Below are 17,843 nucleotides of genomic sequence, written 5' to 3' on the forward strand. Positions count from 1 at the left end.
TACATTGCAGCAAGTTCTTAGATTCCCACTCTGGATACCAGCATTTGGTCTCCCCTCAACCTTGCCTCAGTCTGTGCCTTGTTATGCAAATGAGCGATTCATTCCACAAAGCACTGCCTCTGCACTCTGTTTGGGGAGGGTGCTGGAAGCTCCAGAAAGCTCACTGGCAGACAAGATCCTTGTCTCCTGGGCATGCACCCCTCCCATCTCCCTTCCCAAAACAGAACCCCAGTCCTGCTCCAAGTAGCAATTTGCTCCTTGGCCAGGTGATGGGTCAGACAAGGACTAAGCCAAACATGACAGTGCAATTCTCTGCTTCCCAGCTCCCCACTGCATTCAGCTGGGAGTGGCCTGTGACCTGGTACTAGCCAGTGAGAAATTCTGCAAGGTTTCTGCGAAAGTGCTGGCTTTCCTGATGCAGAGAAGAAAGGCAGGTGGTGCTCCCACTCCCTCCCTTCTTCTGCTCCGAACTCAAAAGCAATGCCCGGAGCCACAGCAGCCCATGTGCAATGACGAGGCGATAAACGGACAAACTAATAAACTAAAGGTGGCACAGTGGTAAGAATAACGATCAGGCCTGAGAAGGTGCCACAGGTCTGCTGCTCCAGCCCTGACCACCAACTGCTTCATTGTGATGTGAGAAAAATCAACCCCCATCTATTTATTTATGGGGCTTTATCCCGCTGGCTGAGAACACCCTGAAATGATCGAAATGGCAAACCAGAGTGACAGGGTGGCGGCCCTCAGGAGTTTTTTGGTTTAAGGAAGAGAGAATACTGACGGGATGATGTAAATCCTGCAATGGTCCTAGGCTAACTGGGGGTGGGAGGGGGCGGGAAGGCTTTTCTGCGGAAGTCTCATGAGATGAAGTCATCAGAAATAAAACTCCGCTTCCGACAGCGTTTGAGTCACAGTGTACCCGCTTTCCTCAGGCAATGTCCAGCCCCCTCCCTCCTGCGTCCGGCAGACATTTCTCCTCACCTGTCACCCTCTTCTCCCGGAGCGAGGGGAGATAGGACACCCACATCCTGAGTTCCGACGATGCCATCTATCGCTGTCCCATCCATGCAGGCTTTTCGCCATGAAGCTGGACTGGGTTCTCCCAGAACTCTGCCCGCCAGAGAGAGCACAATGCCGGTCACTGCAGCCTCAGGCGGGCCGACCGTCAATTATTAACAAGGTGGAGAACAAGACACCGGCCCAGCAACTGCCCCAAGTACCTTCTGGTTTAGCGTAAGGAAACTGGCTTAATGGTCCTACTTTAGACATTACCATGCTCCAGTGATCAGGGCCATAAGTGAATTATCCCGAAAACCAAACTACCTCTGAAGAGCAGGCACAGCAACACCCAAGGATGCACCAGATTGGGGGTGGGGACCTAGGCACACTACAAATCAGCTAAACGAATGCCCCGTGTTGTCATACGCAGCAGATCTGCTGTTCAAAGGGCTCACAATACCATAGGATCTGCTACCCTATTGGGGAAAACTATTTTAAGCCTAATTAGCATGAAATTTTTAGCATGCAAACGCATTTCATTTCGACATAAACCAAAATGCCACGACATTTCTTCCATCCATTTATCATAAACAAGTTAATTACTGTGTAACAAATCACTCCTTCTGGATTCTGGATATTTGGGGCTGCTGGTAAGCTGACTCTGGCAGAGACGGAGCCACAGAGCAGTCGTGAATGGCTAATGGCGCACTTAGAATGAAACGGAGACTCTCTGAAGCTTCCCTTGTCGAATTAAGGTTAAGCTCTCTCCATTGGAATAACTCAATTACACGTCGTCATTACCTATTTAACTTGATTCCTACCAGAACAGAAACCCTGTGTGATTTACTTATTGTTGACACATGTATCTTCACTGGGGTCTCATAGTTTGCAAAGTTTTCCACATAAATAAATGGAGAAAATTTTATCTGCCCAGGCTTGAGTGCATGTCAGCTTTCGCCTCCACACGTGCAAAGTTATTTCTAAGATTTAAAACATCTCTTTGTCCCTGAGATTCTTCAGAAGACCCAGAGGAAGGAAACAGTGAGAGGGTGTCGCACCCAGGTGCAGGGGAGCAATGGCACCCAGCCCACCCCAGGGGACGGGGGCTGCAGGACCCCTAATGCCTGGGACGCCTTCTGCAACTCTCTCCTCAACCAGGGTCAGGCTGAGCCTCGTTTCGGGATAAGTGCTTAGAAAACGAGTCTCACGTCCACACATTCCAGAAGCCAGTCCAGGTCCACCTACAATGATGGAGCCTTCATCTGCCACTAGGCGAAAACCATCTCGGCATGTGGGACAGGCCCACATCCAGCCAGAGGTCAGGGCTCTCCCCCCACTGCCCCAGCTCAGCCTGGACCCACACCACCCACAGGGACAGACAGGAGACACTCGTTTGAAATCTCACAGTTTATCATAAAAAGTACGAGAATCTGTCACTCTCTTCTGTGGTAGGCAGCACTTGTTGTTACTAAAACAGAGGCAGTGTTTTCTGGAATTCCTCAGTAAAACTGATGCTCCAACATCTCGTCATGTTTAGCTTCATACCTGGGGAGGCATGAGGATGTCAGCTCCCGGACACGGGCACAGCGCACTGCCATAAGGGTCTCCTGTTATTGGCGACAGTACAATGCACTGAGGGTGAGAGAATCTCCTGGGCCTTCTCTGCAGGCACGCAGGGATTCTCAGTAAACACACAGATCCTGCGATGGCCTCACCGTTCCAACTCTAAAATGACACACACAGCGCCATTACCAGAGCACCGCCTGAAAACTGTTACCACGGACACCGACTCATACAGCACATCCATCCCTTCTGGGCCAACGGCTCAGAGATGTTTATGTTTTTATTTTATTTATTTTTTTTGGTAATAAATCAATGAAAGAGTTAATAGTATCATCCCTCTGCTTTAGCAGTCAACTCAGGTGACAATAAGAAAAGTTGGATTCAGTGCAAAACGAAAAGCCTGATTCATATAACACGAACCAACAAGTAGACAAGCTCTGTGTCCGAGGAAGAGTGTCTAAAGAACCACCTCACATACCCAGTACTCGTGGGAAAATCCTATATTCCCTAAAACACAAAGCTGGGAGAGAGTCAGCAGCCTGAGGGCTGTTCGGTCACGGATGCTGAAATGCAGCTTTGGTGCTTGCTCTGAAGTTCCCTTCCTCCATCACTTTGGACTCGGCTAAATGCTGCCACTTTCTGGGAAACAGATGTTGGGAGGGAAGACGCATAGCCAACACGCTCCGGCTCTGACTTTGAAACCACAGGGAAGAAAGCACTGATTAATTTCCCCTCCCATGCAAATATAAAGTTTAATTAGTTTGTCTGGAAAGGGAAACAGATCAATACGCCAAATGATCTACTGTCATCAGAGTTCTGAAGCTCCTCTGCCTCGCCCATCACAAGTGTGGACAGACTCCCACGATGGTGGTAACGCTAACTGGCAGGACCCTCCTGCCTGTGTGTTTTCGTGTTGTCGGTGGGACGGTAATGAAAATGAATGCCACGTTTGCGAACAGAACGTCTGTGGGCTTATTTACCACATTTCCCACAACATCGTCTGCTTCACCGTGCATTTCAAAGCAAGGATAATTTAAGAATCCAGAATTTCATACATAAAAATACTTAGTAAGAAAGTCTCTCTCTCTGCACAGTATTTGGGTGACGTTACATTCGAATTCTAATCCATGGCCCAGGAAATGATTCACCTCACTCAAAAATGACAGGGATTCTGAATCATTCACCTTTGATGCAAAACGTTTTTCAGGTCGCCCAATCCACAACTTGCTGACTTCACAACCAGCATTCTGCAAAGACATGGCTGAAAGGCAGCCCAGCCTGTCAGTTTCCACCCAAATGTCTCCCCAATCCACAGTAAGGTGTGCAATTCCTTCCCCCCTCCCCCCCCTCAGCCCTACCTTTGAGGACCTTCTCTCCTTCCAGAATATTCTGGGAGATTAATGCCGTGTAATCTTCTTCGGAGAATCCAGCCTTGCAGCTCTCCCTGGCTGTAAGATCCCCATTATGAGCCTGAGGACAGAAAGAAGAGAGGTTAGAACAAACCTAAGTTCACAGAAATTTAATCCAGCCGACGCTCACGAAGGGCCTGCTGTGTGCAGGTCTCAGCTATGACAGAAACACGATAAAGCACAGCTTCCACCCAGACTTCCAATGGTCTCCAGGGACTGAAAGTGGCTTTGGCCTGGGGACGGGGTGCTGCAGAGGGACAGCAGGCGGCAGGCGTGTCAGGGCCTCAGGGGCGGTGGCAGAGGGGAAAGTCTGAGGACCGTCCAGATGGCAGCAGGCAGGACAGCCCAGGGTTACAATGAAGACAGACAGGAGGGGACAGTCCATGTCCCAGCCAGGTCACCCTTCAGGCCACAGGGCCAGCTGTGGCTCAGGTGGACCAGCAGGCTGTCTGCTCTCTGCAGTCACCAGGGAGGGAGGTGGCGGGCAGAACAAGAAAGGTGATTCTCCAAGACTGCTCAGAGGGGGACAGCAAGGAGACTGGGGTGAGGTGAGGGGGTCCCACCCTCGTGTTTTCTCCCCCACCCCCACCTCACTTCCTTGGATGCCTGTCCACCTCAGGAGCCTCCATCTCCAGCCCAACCCAGGGAGAGAGCTCCCCTAACTGACCAGAAAGGGTGGGTCTCCTGTTCTCCGAGCGCCCAGGCTCTCCTGCCCAGTGGGAGGTGGTATAGCTCCCACACGAGGAGCGATGGGGCGGGTGGAGTGGCCTCCTCCCAGACTGGGGAGTGGGAGCCACAGGTCAGCCGCGGGGACGGAGAGAGAGACCGTGAGTGCCACAGGGAAGCCAGCCTGCCATCCCTGCGGGTGAAGGAGCGCGGCGGGGCCCTCCCCCTGCCAGCCCAAGCAGCAGGGGCGCAGCCCACACCCCGCAGTCGCTCCTTCACGGGCGGCGGAGCAGAACGCACCTCTACCATCGGCTGTCTCCTCCCGCCCGGCCCGGAAGCTGCCCCAGCCTGAGCTCCCTGCACCCACCGCCTGAGAACACGCGGGAGCCCCCACCCAGAAGCACCCGGGGAGGGAGCGGGCGCAGGGTCGTTCCTTGGGAAAAGCTCCGCACCGCGGCTCGGTCCTCCGGCACGAAGCTCCAGGGAGACGGAAGCCAGGGAGGTGCACTCGCCCAGGAAAGTTTGGAGCCGCCCTCGGCGAGTGCCCAGCTCACCCCACGCCCACAGCCTAGGAGCGGCCTGGCCCGCGGCGCTGGTTTATTTCCGAGGTTACACCGCGCGGCCCAGGAGGAGCAGCGAGGCCGATCCGCCACGAGAGGGGGTTCCTGCAACTCTCGCGGCCCCTGCGCCTCCCTCAGGGGCGCCCCCGGCGCAGCCTCCGCGCCGGCCCCGGAGCTCTGCCCCCAGCAGGCGCAGAGCCGAGCTGGAGAGCAGCTCGTGGGCTCCGAGGGAAGCAGGCGAGAGCTGGGACCACGCTCCAGGGATCCCCTCGCCCTGAGCCCGCCCGGCGCCTGGCTCCCCGGCCCTGCTCAGCTCAGCCAGGGCACCGCCAGACTCCCGCTCCAGCCCGCACCGCGGGGACTCGGCGGCGAGGGTGTCCCGTGGTCCGCATCAGCCGCCCACCGCAGAGACGGTTCTTGCGGGCACGCTAAGGATGAAGACCGAGGCGGAGCCGCGCTGCGAGTCCCCAGCCCTCGGCTGGGGCGGCCAAACAGGGTGTCCCTAGCACCCTGATCCCTGGCCTGCTGCCACCAGGTCCCCGCACCCGCAGCCCCGGCCCGGGTGGGTTCGCCAACTCCGGAGGCACGCGTTTCCCGGGCGATGGGAGGGCGCGCCGGCTCCGCCAGCAGGCAGCCTGCCCTGGCGCGGGCGAGCCGAGCTCCGGGCAGCGGCCGCGGACCTGGGGCGGCCGAGGGATGCGCCGCGGGTCCCGCTTAGGGCAGAGCTCCTCGCGTCCCCCATCCACCCAACCACCCACACTCCCACCCCGCTCAGCACCGCCGCTCTCCACTGCTCCCGCGGCTCCGTGCTCTTGCCAACCACAGGCGGCTTCACGGAGCGCGGGAGCCGGCTGGATGCAGCGGTGCGCGCGGCGGGAGCGCCCGGCGAGGGCCGGGGAAGCCCGGGAGAGACCCTCCGGGCGTGTGCGCGCCCCGCCGGCTCCAGGGACGGCTCCGCGCTGCCCCGGCTCCCGAGCAGCCAGGGTGGGAGGCGGCAACTTACCCGGAGCGCACTGGAGAGCGAGAGCAGCACGAGGAGCACGCCGGAGCCCGCGGTCATCTTCCCCGCCGCGCCGCGCCCCGGCGCCCGCCCGGTGCCCGGCGTCCGGACCCCGCTTCTCGCTGCCGCCGCGATCGCGCCGCCGCCGCCGCCGCTCCAGCGGGCCCCGCGCCTCCAGCCCGGCTGCGCCGCCGCGATCGCCGCCCCGCTCCGGGAGCGAGGCCAAGTCGGCCGGCGGCGCGCTCCCTCGGGCCGGTGCGTCCGCCGGCCTCGCAGCCGCCCGCGCCTCTGTTCCGCGCGCTCCGAACTGCAGGTGAGCCGCGCGGCCGCCCCGCCGAGGCCCCGCCCGCCGCCCGGCCCCGCGCTCGCCAGCCTGAGGCGGGTCTTAAAGGCGCCGCACTCCCTGCTCTCCCGCACCGCGAAGCCGGGTTTGGGCAGGGAGACTGGAGCCCGCGTCGCCCGAAGGGACCACCGACCCTCCGTCTACTGGGAAAAGTGTGTGGGCTGCGTGACGACTGAAGAAGGCACGGGGGTCCCCGCCCCCAAACCCTGAACACCCCTTCTGCGTTGGTCCAACTTCCTGCCGGGGCCACGTTGGGGGTGGGCACTCAATTCTTTGTTTGGTGTGTCTTCTCACTGACCCCAGATGTAGGTTCCCCTCCTGCCTAAGCACCCATGTCTGGCTGCTCAGGAATCTACCCTGTGAGACTAGCCGGTTAGAAAGGGACAGAGCACCGAGGCTGTGCTTCAGGCCACAGGCTGTGCACACCCTCCAGCCCGCTAGAAAGCGCCCCGTCCTGGGCCCTGGCTGGAAATGGCCTTAAGGACTGGGGAAGAGACCGATGCCTATTTGTGCATCAAAGCGCTCTGTTAGGCCCGCGAAACCAAGAAATAAATTAGAAACCCCTGGGAAGGAAAGGAAAGGAAGGGTAGATTCTCCCCCAGACGGTGGAACTGCCGGGAACTTCAGTGAAGCCAGGCCAGGCCGGATCCATTGTCTGCTTGGGTGATTTCTGAACGGGGGGAGGGGGGACGGGGGACACTTCTTTAAGGGCTCATCAAGTGAAAAATATGCACAGCTTGGAAAGTGAGTAACTGTTTCTGCACATTTCCTTTTGGCTTGGAGATTTAAAGAACAGTGGCTTTGTTTGCTCAGATATTTCAGAATTTCTTTGTCTTGGTTTGGAGGCGTTCTGTGTCCAGATACATTAGTTCTGGTTTAAGAAATTCACTGCAAAGGAGGGGGAGGAAGATTGAGGGAAACTGTTGAGCTCCAAGGTCAGAGGCAATTTGGGCAAGAGAGCAGAAAGCTACAAAACAGCCTCTCCTTCCCCCAGAACGCTCACACCTGGGCAGGGTGGCCTGCTGGTTAGTGCCACACACTGACCTTCAGAAAACCCAATTTTAGGTAACTCACGAGGAGCAGGGTAAGTTCTATACCAAAAGCATCAGGCGACGTGCCGTTTCTCACCCTGTGACTGTGTGACTAGTAAACAGAACATCACGTCTGCTCAGGTCACCACACATCTCCTCCATTCCCAGCTCCGTGGTGGGAGAGGAACGGGTTACCCATTTACACAGCTGAATGTGCTGGGCTTATCACGTTCAGACTTTCGCGGAGGACCTGCGTGGCCAGTGAGGTTTCACGGACGAGCCCATCCAGAGTCCACGCCGGGGAAAGTCCATTCCTGGGCCCTGTGCTCACATCTCTGCAAGGCCCCCTGGTTCCTCCTTTACACAGCGAGCGTACTTCAGCGATGCAGAGAACTCTGAGCTGACTAGGCTTCTCACTATTGTCCTGAAATGTCCATCACTGGGACCCGCCTTTGTCTTCAGAAGACCCGAGCACGACGCAGACTGTTCCTTAGGAGAGGTGCCCCAGAGCCCAGCATTTACTCCACTGGCTCTGTGAAAATGTCCACGGCAAGGAGATGTGCCAAGCTGAAAAAAAGAAAGCGGTGTTGGGTGCCGTCCCGAGACAAAAACACTGGGTAAAACACATGTCCCCATCTCCCACCACCGCCTGTCCGCACCTAGGCTCTGCTGTGCCTTCCAGACAGGTGCGTATACCCGGCCCTATCCAGCCTTGGTCAGGCCCAGGTGCGGGAGCTTTTGCACTTGAACTCAGAGTCGCCCTAACTCTGTAAGTGGGCGCGACTACCATCCCCATCGTCTGACAGGACACGGCAGCCTGCAGAAGCCAGGCCCAGGCCCAGGCCCAGCTGCCCTGTCAGCCTCCCAGCCCAGGCCCTGTGGCCCTGGCATTTAGCATTTCCCAGACTCCTTTGGTGGAGGGAGCCCTTTTCCACAGCATATCCTGTCTATGGGAGCTCGTGTTTTCAGGACTATAAGCCAGAAATGTTGCAGTAACTGATGGCAGCCCAGCAGAGAGCATTGGTTTATCAGACTTGCTGTGAGGGAAGCAGTGAGGGTGCATTTCTAGAGGAGGAAAAATCGGATCTAAGCTACAAGGCACTGGATTTCAAAGGGTGGTGTGCAGCCTGGTCCCTCAGGTGTGGCCCCCAGACCAGCAGCATGCAGACCTCTCTAGCTTGTTAAAAATGCAGAATTGCAGGCCACACCCCAGACTTACCCTGTGGGAATCTGCATGTGAACAGAGCCCTCCTCCACTGCACTCTGTTCCCAGAATCCTAGAAAGGCTGGTGGAAAAACACAGATTCCTGGGTTCCACCTGAGACCAGCGGCCGTGGCTCTTTGGGCCCTGGGGCCTGAGGCCTCGTATCTGGCCTTGGAACAGCCTCTTGGGTTGATTTCACGTACACCAGAGTGGGAGAACCACCGGCCCATCCCACAGGTAATGAGCAGCTCCTGGGAGCCTCATACAGGTGCTGTTTTCTGGGCTGGGCCCTGGACCTGCTGACTCGGCTGTTGGGGGCGGAGCCAGGGAATCAGCCTCAGGAAGCCAGGGGTGGACCCCAGCTCTGCCCACTGCTGGAAGAGGGCCTGTGATCTGCCTACAGGATGAAGAGCCCTAGAGAAAAGTGTGCTTTTGTTTCTAAGAGATTAAGAAAATGCACCTGGGAGGGTAACTGTGAGTGGCCACCCCCTCTGCACACTTGTACACGGTTGGCTGTAGTTGGACTGCAGGTGTTTGCAAAGCAGGTAGACTTCTGTCCTCCCACTTGTTGAGGTGAGCCTGGGAGGGGTGCCTGTTTAGGAGCAAATCCAGTGCCTGCCCCCGAGCTGCATTGCCCTGCTTTTTCATCTCATGTTAATTTGTTTTCTCCCCATTTCTCATTATTTTTGTAGACACTTCAGTGTTAAACAAAAAGCTGTTTTGTAAAGAAAGCAGGGAGATGTTAGCAAAAGGTGTGTTCCCAGAATGAAACAATCTTTGTGGGCAAATGAAGACATTCAAGGCACTTGTGGAAGTGGATGCAATCAGCCTGCCACCCAACGCAGCTCAAGAAAACCCCCCTGCGTGGAGCAGAGAAGCTCCATCTTAAAGGGGAGAGAGAGAGAGAGAGATACAGAGAGAGAGCGAGCAAGGAGCTCTTTGCCTTTCAGCCCAGGGACACTCCCGCGAGGGCACTGACACGGGACAAAGAGGGGAGCGCCCTTATGATGACTGTTTTCTTTTCACCAAGATCCTCCGTCTCCTCTCAGTTATTGATACTCAATGTGTGCCAGGCGCTGAGCTGAAGGTTTGGAATCATTACCTCAAATAATCCTCTCATATAAAGGTGTGGTTTTCTGTGTTCCCCAAACAGAAAACAGCCTGTCTGGGTGATGGGCCCGGGTGTGGCCAGGCTGTGGCCTGCACGGGGCGGTGTGACTTACTTAGCCCTAGCAGACAATCGCTAAGCTCTGGGGACAGAAAACTCCAGGAGGAAAGATGCAGACGCTCTGCCCAGCCTCACCCCATTTCCAGCCTTCTGCTCCCTCATGACCAACTCCCGCACCCAGGAGCCTGACCTCCGGCCCCACCCAGAACACGTGTCCTTCCAGGCTCCAGTGCCCTCTGTCAGGACACTGTCGGCCTTTGCGTGAGGGGTGGCCCCTCTCTCCAGCTCGAATCGCCCTTCCTCCATGGGCATGGCGGGCTGTGAGTACCCGGATGTCATACCTGCATCCCTCTTCACACTGTCACACAGTCATGAGCGGTTTTCTGGGTGCCTTCCCTGGACCCTGAGACCTCTAGGGCGGGGGCACAGTGTGCTCGCCCCTCTCTGTGAAGCCCAAGGTCTCGTCCCCAGTGGATGAATGCAAGAGTGATGGTCACATTGGCAGCACTCGTGACCGCCTGGGCTGCGTCCTACGCTCCCCATCACAGAGGAGGGGAGCGAGGCGGCTGAGTCCACACACACCCCCCTAACCATGCTGGCACCCCCAGGAAGCCGGTCGCGTTTGGTGTGTTTTGAGAAAACATGGGCTCTGGTGGGGCTGGCTCTTCAGGTTCCAATGCCCCTCTGGGACTTGGGGTGGGGGTGGGGGTGAGGAATTTGGATTCCTGGAAACTTCTATGGAGCAGGAGATGGGAAAAACTCACCCAGGCGGGAAAAGAATATAAACAGCACCTACTGTGCAGTGACCCCCAGGCACCGGATCTGCTGGAGAAGGTGGGAAGGGCCATCTCGGGGCCCAGGCGTGGTCATTGTGTGTCGGCATTTTGCTCGTCGGCCGCCTGTCTGCTGTTAGGAAAGCTGGGAGCCGGAGACATGCCATGGGGGTGCCAGGGACAGACCTCACTTGCCACCTTGCACGGTGTCTGACTTGTCATTCGCTGGTGTTTAGAAGCAGCTTGACAGAAGGAGAGGAGGAGGTCAGGGCAGCCTCAGCTGACACAGGCAGGCAGCAAACGTCAGTGAGAGTCGTGCTGTGGCGCACCCCATCACGCCCCCTCCCCTCAGGCCCCAGGACCCTGCAGGCCCCATCCCAGGAACAGGCCCTGTCCAGCAGCCTGCTCCCTGGGACCTCCTCGCAGGGGATGGAGCTGTGCCCAGCCCGTCCTTGGCTGCCCCATGTTCTGGACCATCGGCTGGGAGCAGAAATTGATTTTTTTTTTCCCTTTTACTTTCTTTTTCTGTTGGTTCTCACCCCAAAACATGCCCCACCGCCATCCACCTCCCCTCCAGGCAGATCGAGCGCCTCTTATCTTGCACCTGGATCCCCGCAGCAGCCTTCTTCTCCTGCTCACTCTGCAAACCAAGCCCCACATGGACCCCCCAAGAACCTGAGTCAGACAGTGTCACATCACACCCCGCTTCAAGCCCGCGTGTCAGACCTCCTCCCTCCATGATCGCTCCATGACCCATCGGACCTGTGCCATCTGGCTCCTGCCCTTCCCTCTTCCTCCCTCTCCCCCACACGCCTTGCTCCTCAGCGCCAGTCCCTGCATCTGGGTCTCCACACTTGGGCACTTGCTGTCTCTGGAACATTCCGCCCCCAGGTCTTTGCATGGCTGACTGCCGCTCATCACATGGGCTCCTGTTCAGAGAGGCCCAGTGAGGCCTGGCCAGGCTGCCTGCCCACCTCCCACTCTGATTCAAGGCATGTCTGACATGGGCAGTGGGCCTGGGGCATCTCGGCCTGACCCACTGCTCTGCCCCAGCACCGGGGACACTGCCCCTGCAGGCTCTCACATACCTGAGTACAGGAAGGTCTGAATGGACCATGGGGACGCTGGGAGTGCGGCCTCCTGAGAGCTCACCTTGGATGAGTGGGGAGGGCCCTTGTGGTGCTGTGCCTGCCTGAGCCCCTGCCCCTCGCCTGGGAGGAAGGAACACTGCTGGTTTTCTTTTCTCTTCTCGTAAATGCTGGGGCAGCAGAATGAGAATCCGGCCAGAGGAGGGTGGTCCAGCTTGAACGTGCCAATGACAGGGGCCTTGGAGGCGGGACTGGGGGAAGGGGGGGGGGTGCAAGGACGATTATAAAAACAAATGTCTGAGGAGAGGAAGCCAATGAAACAGTGAAGTCCATAATACTGGATTTAAAGGGAGGGAGAAAACGGGGGAAATGTTGGAAATATGAGTGGACTGCGAGTGGCAATAAAACACAAGCGAGACCAAGAAAATGGAAAGGAAGTGGAAAGTGGACTTCACAAGTTAGAACAGCTGCTGGATCGAGAGGCTTCCTGTTGCCTGCACCAGTCCTGTGTCCCTGGGGAGGCAGCTTTCACCTAGAGTCACTGGTTGGATCCTTTCAAGTTATTTCACCTGGTTTTATTATTGAACTTTGGGGGTTTACTGCTGATGACCTTGCACAGAACACAAGTCCCAGGGCTGTGGGGTGCCTGGGTTCCCTGGGGGGTGGTGGTGACAGGAGCTCAGGGGCAGTGGAGGCCTAAGCACAGCACTCTGCGGAGCGTGGGGACACGGAGACACATCCCGTCCTCAGGAAGCAACCCCTTGATTCATCTGATAGTGTGGGGGTGTCTCCTCCAGGGGGGCAGCTCAGCTCCACAGCTAGAACACAGAAAATGGTTTCTTCTGGAGTATTCCCAAACTAAGGAAGCAGAGGAGACCGGAGGGCTCTTTGAGAGTACAATCGCTTCCAGACACTCTGAGTGTGCCCCCAGGCCCACAGGCGCTCACCGCCTAAGCCAAAGACCAGGGAGGCCTGTTTGATCCACCACCCAGTGTCTTTTCTTGCCGTGCGGGGGTTGGGTGCAGGGTGCAGGGACAGATGTGACTGCGCAGAGGTCAGCCTCAGAGAGATCCCACCCAGGCCAGTCCTGCTTCTCCCGTCCCTGATGGGTCCTCCAAATTCCTCAATTCATTCAGGCTGCACTCTGTTCCAGGGAGACCTGTCCCCTGTCCCCACCACTCACAGGGGGTGGGGACGTTATACCTGGAACCCCAGCCCCAGTGGGGGCAGGTAGAAGCCCAGGATGCCACGCCTCGCACTTCCACACCTGCTGTCCACACCCATCCTCACCACCTACCTGGGACCAAAGTGGGGCTCGGCAGCCTCGGCCCCAGTGTACCAGTGAGAAAACACATATAGTTGGGCTCTGGGATTAGAGAACAGGTCCCACCGTCTTCCCAGAAGCCCTATACATCAGGGACCACCGGCTCTGGCCGATGCACTGTCCGTTGTTCCAGGCTGCCCCCTCAGCTTCCACCCAGAGTTACAGCAACTCCAGTTTCTATTTACTCTGAATAGCAGATGCCCCTGGATGGTTTATTTCCCACTTTGAAAAAACCAAGACTTCATATTCCCGAGCAGTATTAGGTTTGCAGAACAGCAGGAAGTGTGGGCAGTTCCCAGGTACCCACCGTCGCCCTGCACACAGCTTCCTGCCGCCCCCCATCGTTAGTGTGCTGTGTTAGTTACAATTGACAAGCCTCTGCGGGTACATTATTACTAACTAAAGTCCACAGTTTACATGTGGGTGCACTCTCCGTGTTGCATGCGTCCGTGGGTTTTCACAGATGTGTCCACTTTACAGTGTCCTATGGAATATTTCCACTGCCCCAGAAACCCCTGGTGCTTCACCATGCACCCCTCTCACCCCACCCCAAACCCAAGGCAACAACTGACTTTCTCACTGTCTCCCTGGTGTTGCCTTTTCCAGAATGGCATATGGTTGCAGTCGTACAGTACGGAGCCTTCAGATTGGCTCTTTCACTTGGCAATATGCATTTATGTTTCCTCCATGTCTTTTTATTGCTGAATAGTACTCCCCTGTCTGGGTGGACCCCAGTGTATTTATGCAGTCACCTATTTAACTGCATCTCGTTTGCTTCCAGGAAGCCCGAGTTTTTTTTTTTTAATCATTTATATCCCTCACACAGTGACAACCCCCTCTCCCATCCACTGACCCTCTGACATCGCACAGAGCCATTACATTTCCACTGTCTCTATTCCTAATGCTGTACTCTGCTTCTTGTAACCATATATAAATATATAAAATTATAGTTGACATTTATTATTGTTCAGCTTCAGCTTCAGGTGCACAGTGCAGTGATCAGGCATCTACATCATCCCTGAGGTGGTCTCCCTAATGAGACAAGTGCCCATCGGATACCCTACAAAATCTTTACAACATTATTGATTACATTCCCCAAATTGGCTTTCATATCCGAGCTTTTAAATAGTGAAGACTGGCAGCACTCCTTTCTCCCCTCCCCCTATGTGCCTGTCACACAGCCAGTGGCTTCTCTCCTGACTTAAGACGTCCTGTGGTCCTGCTGCAGAGCCTCCACTCTGGCCTTGTCAGGTGGGTTGGGTCACACCCCAGCCTCTGGCCAGGAGCTTGGGGTGGGGAGGGGAGGGAATATTGCTGAGGACATTTCCCTCCCATCACTGCCACCTCCATGACAATAGCCTCCTTGCCCTGGGTCAGCCTGGCTGCCCTGGCGCTTGCTGGGGACACCCATTGCCTTCTGAGTCCTGGGGAGCCCCTTCCACAGCTCAGATTTTTAGATACCAGTTAACCAAGTTGCTGCCCTCACTGTCTCCCACTTTGTTCTTAGCATTCGGGAATTGGCAGGGATGAAGCACTCTGCATTTATAAATAGTCTTCTTCTTTTGGGGATTTCAATGACTATTTTGATTGTTCTCTCGTTCATTTATAAATTATGGCTGGGGAAGGCACATTCTCAACAAATAGCCATTGCTCTTAAGAGATAATGACCTTCCCTGAGCAGCACAGCTTCCCTGCCCAGGAGCCAATTTACTGCACTTGAAATTCAGTGTTCAGAGGAATACTGTGAAATTTCCAGAGAGATAGCACAGCTGGAAGACAGAGGGCTGGCTTCTCTGGTCTGCAGCTCCCGCTCACATGGTCAGGGAGCGTCTGGTCCTCACTGAACGGACGGAGCCCCCTTTCCTGCTGAGCCTCCTCAAGGGCCGAAGAGCAGGCTCTTTAAATGCATTGTCTCGTTTCATCCTCATGCCGATTCCAGTACATTGGCCATCACTACCCGCATTTACTCAGGAAGAAGGGAGACAGAGGAAGCCATTCCGCCCTCAGTGGCTCCGAGGAGGCAGCACATTCCTGCAGCCCTGCCATTCACAGGTAAACCCAGGTGGGTCCTCCTGATGTGTGCAGCCAAATAGGTGGAAGTAACTTTTGGGTCCTCTGAGACTGGGTCACGAGAAGCCTGCAGCTCCCATGGGGCCTCCTGGAGCACGCTTTCTGAGGCCCTGAGCTGCCAGGTAAGACGTCTAACCGCCTGTGGCCATGTGAGCGCCCTGCCGGCTGTCTCACCACCATGCCCACCTGTGAGCGACGCTCTGCAGGACCGGGGAGTCCAGCCCGTCCTCCAGCTGAAGAGCCTTGAGTGGCCTCCACTAATGTCACGTGGAGCAGAAGAAACACCCGGCTGGGTCCTGTTTCAGTTCCTGAGCCACAGAGCTGTGAGATAGTCAGAGGTGCTTGTTTTAAGACACTAAGTTAGGATGTGATTTGTTACCTGGCAGTAGATAACCACCTGTGACCCCGCCCGGCTAACGCGTGGACTCAGGCCCACTCAGCTGTCTCCGAAGCCTGCTTGCTCTGCTACATTTGGTTAAGACATAGGAAGGAAACGCACGCTCACTGCCAAGGTGCCACAGAGCTGGTGAGTTCACAGCCTGTCCCAGGCTGCTGTGGGGGTGGGGGAGGTGCGAATCCTTCCTCACAGGGAAAGCCGATCTCAGGCAGCTGACTTGGCCCAACGTCTAGTTGATTCACTGCAAACGCAGAACCTGGCCCCTGGACGTCCCAGCCAGGTCCCTGACGAGGCTTGCTTCCATGCAGCTGGAAGGAAGTGGCCGTTCTCAGGAGGCCCATGCAAGCCCCTTCACGCCTTCCCTTCACACACGGAATGCGTTATCCTGCTCACGCTCCTACTTGCAGGGGGGAAGGCAAGACGGGAAGCGTGTAGCTCCACTCATGTTTTCTCCAACCCCAGAGGAGGTAGGGAGAGAGGAAGGGAAAAGACACGCACAAAAAGGGCTGAAACAACGCATTTGAGGAGACTAAGGACGTTACGTGCCCCTCCTTGGAAACCTTGCACTGAGTGGCCTGAAGCCTGAGCAGCTGGGGGTGAGGGTGGGGGTCCTAGGAGACGGGGTCCTGCAAGGGGAGCTGGATCGGCCTCTGTTCCCCGTTACTGCTCCCTGCAGTCATAGTGCTCCAAGAGGAAACTACAAGGCGGAAAGTGGGGTGTAAATCGTCCTTAAGATGGCAAATGGGGGAACCAAGCCCGGATGCTCAAACTCCCTGGTTCCCCTGACGTGGGAGCACAGACAGGGATGCTGGTCCTGGGCCTCCGCTGAGTGACAGTTGCATTGGAGGGACGGCCTCTGTGTGGTTTGAGCTCTGAGAGTCCAACTACAGATAGAGAACCCGCAGAGCAAGGGCCAGGGAAGAAGGAGCCACACGATCCGCAACCTGCCGTCCGCTTCTCTGCCAACCAACCTCACTTGCTAACTGCAATCCACTCTTGCCAGCTCAGCCACCATCTTCTTGCTGACCCCCATTTGCTGCTAGCGTAGCCACGGCAGTTATATTAGTGGCCAATGGCTCACTGGTTACAGCTGACGGCCAAGTAGCCACAGCTGATGGCCATCCAACCACAGCTGATGGCCATTTACTACCTGAGCCAGCACCTTTCTATGTGAGGCCGAGAGCCTGGAAACTGCACTCCTGGCTCTGTCCCCACAGCACATTTCTGTGTTCTCCACGGTCTGAGAGTCCCATGAGCGGGGGCCCAGGTGCCCCGTCAGTAACTGGGTCAATAACACACCCTCCAGCTTCCCTATCCCCTGCTCCTAGGAGCATCTTTGCTGTTTTAAGAATGCAAATTAATTAATTATTTTATTGTGGTACGAAGAGATAACATGAGATCTACCCTCTTCACAAAATTCAAAATGCACAGTCTAGTGTTGTTAGCTATGGGCACACATTGCACAGACGATCTCTGGAATTTATTCAGACTTTGTACTCATCGGACAACTCCCCTGAGCCCCTTCCCCAGCCTCTGGCAGCCACTACGTTTCTGTGAGTTTGACTATTTTAGGTCCTTCGTGTAAGTGGGATCATGTGTATTTGTCCTTCTTGTCTGGCTTATTTCACTGAGCATAACGTCCTCCAGGTCCATCTGTGTTGTTGCATATGGTAGGATTTCTCTCTTTTTAAGGCTGAATAATATTCCACTGTATGTATGTGCCACCTTTTCTTTATCCACGCGTCTGTCGATGGACGTTTAAGTTGTTTCTACCTCTTGGTTGTTGGGAATAATGCCGCAGTGAACAGGCTCGTGCGTGGACATTCTTCTCAAGCACATATGGGACATTCTCCAAGATAGATTACATATCAGGTCACACAACAAATCAACAAGTGTGAGACGACTGAGATCATATTGAGTATCTTTTCTGGTCACCATTGGATAGAACTAGAAATAAATAGCAGAAGGAATACTGGAAAAATGACAAATGTGTGGAAATCAATCAACACAGTCTTAAACACCCAACGGGTCAAAGAAGAAATCAAAAGGGACTGTAGAAAATGTCTTGAGACGAATGAAAACACAACATAACAAAGCTTATGCGATGTAGCGAGAGCAGCACTGAGAGGGGCGTTTATAGCGACAAATACCTGCCTTGCAGAAAGATCTCAAACACCTCTAAGAAGTGGGAAAAGAACAAATGACGCCCAAAGTTAGCATAAGGAAGGAAATGATAAAAACTAGAGCA

The 17,843-nt window shown here is 55.6% G+C and overlaps 1 protein-coding gene across 2 annotated transcripts in view; it reads right to left on the minus strand.

Annotated features, from left to right (window-relative positions):
• CDH4 (cadherin 4) overlaps nt 1-6,527 on the minus strand; it is a 398,533-nt gene extending 392,006 nt beyond the window's left edge. Inside the window, exons 1-2 of one of the 2 annotated variants that reach the window (XM_074317411.1) lie at nt 6,201-6,527; nt 3,921-4,032 (exon numbers count right to left, since the gene is read on the minus strand). In XM_074317411.1, the coding sequence (XP_074173512.1) occupies nt 3,921-4,032; nt 6,201-6,257 (169 nt within the window). In that variant the 5' untranslated portion in view covers nt 6,258-6,527. Of the gene's footprint in view, nt 1-3,920; nt 4,033-5,089; nt 5,443-6,200 lie in introns of those variants that run through there. The other variant, XM_074317410.1, reaches the window with a different exon arrangement.
• Between the last annotated feature and the right edge of the window lie 11,316 nt (nt 6,528-17,843).

The sequence above is a fragment of the Rhinolophus sinicus genome, linkage group LG13 (assembly GCF_036562045.2).
Source record: "Rhinolophus sinicus isolate RSC01 linkage group LG13, ASM3656204v1, whole genome shotgun sequence".
Lineage (NCBI taxonomy): Eukaryota > Metazoa > Chordata > Mammalia > Chiroptera > Rhinolophidae > Rhinolophus > Rhinolophus sinicus.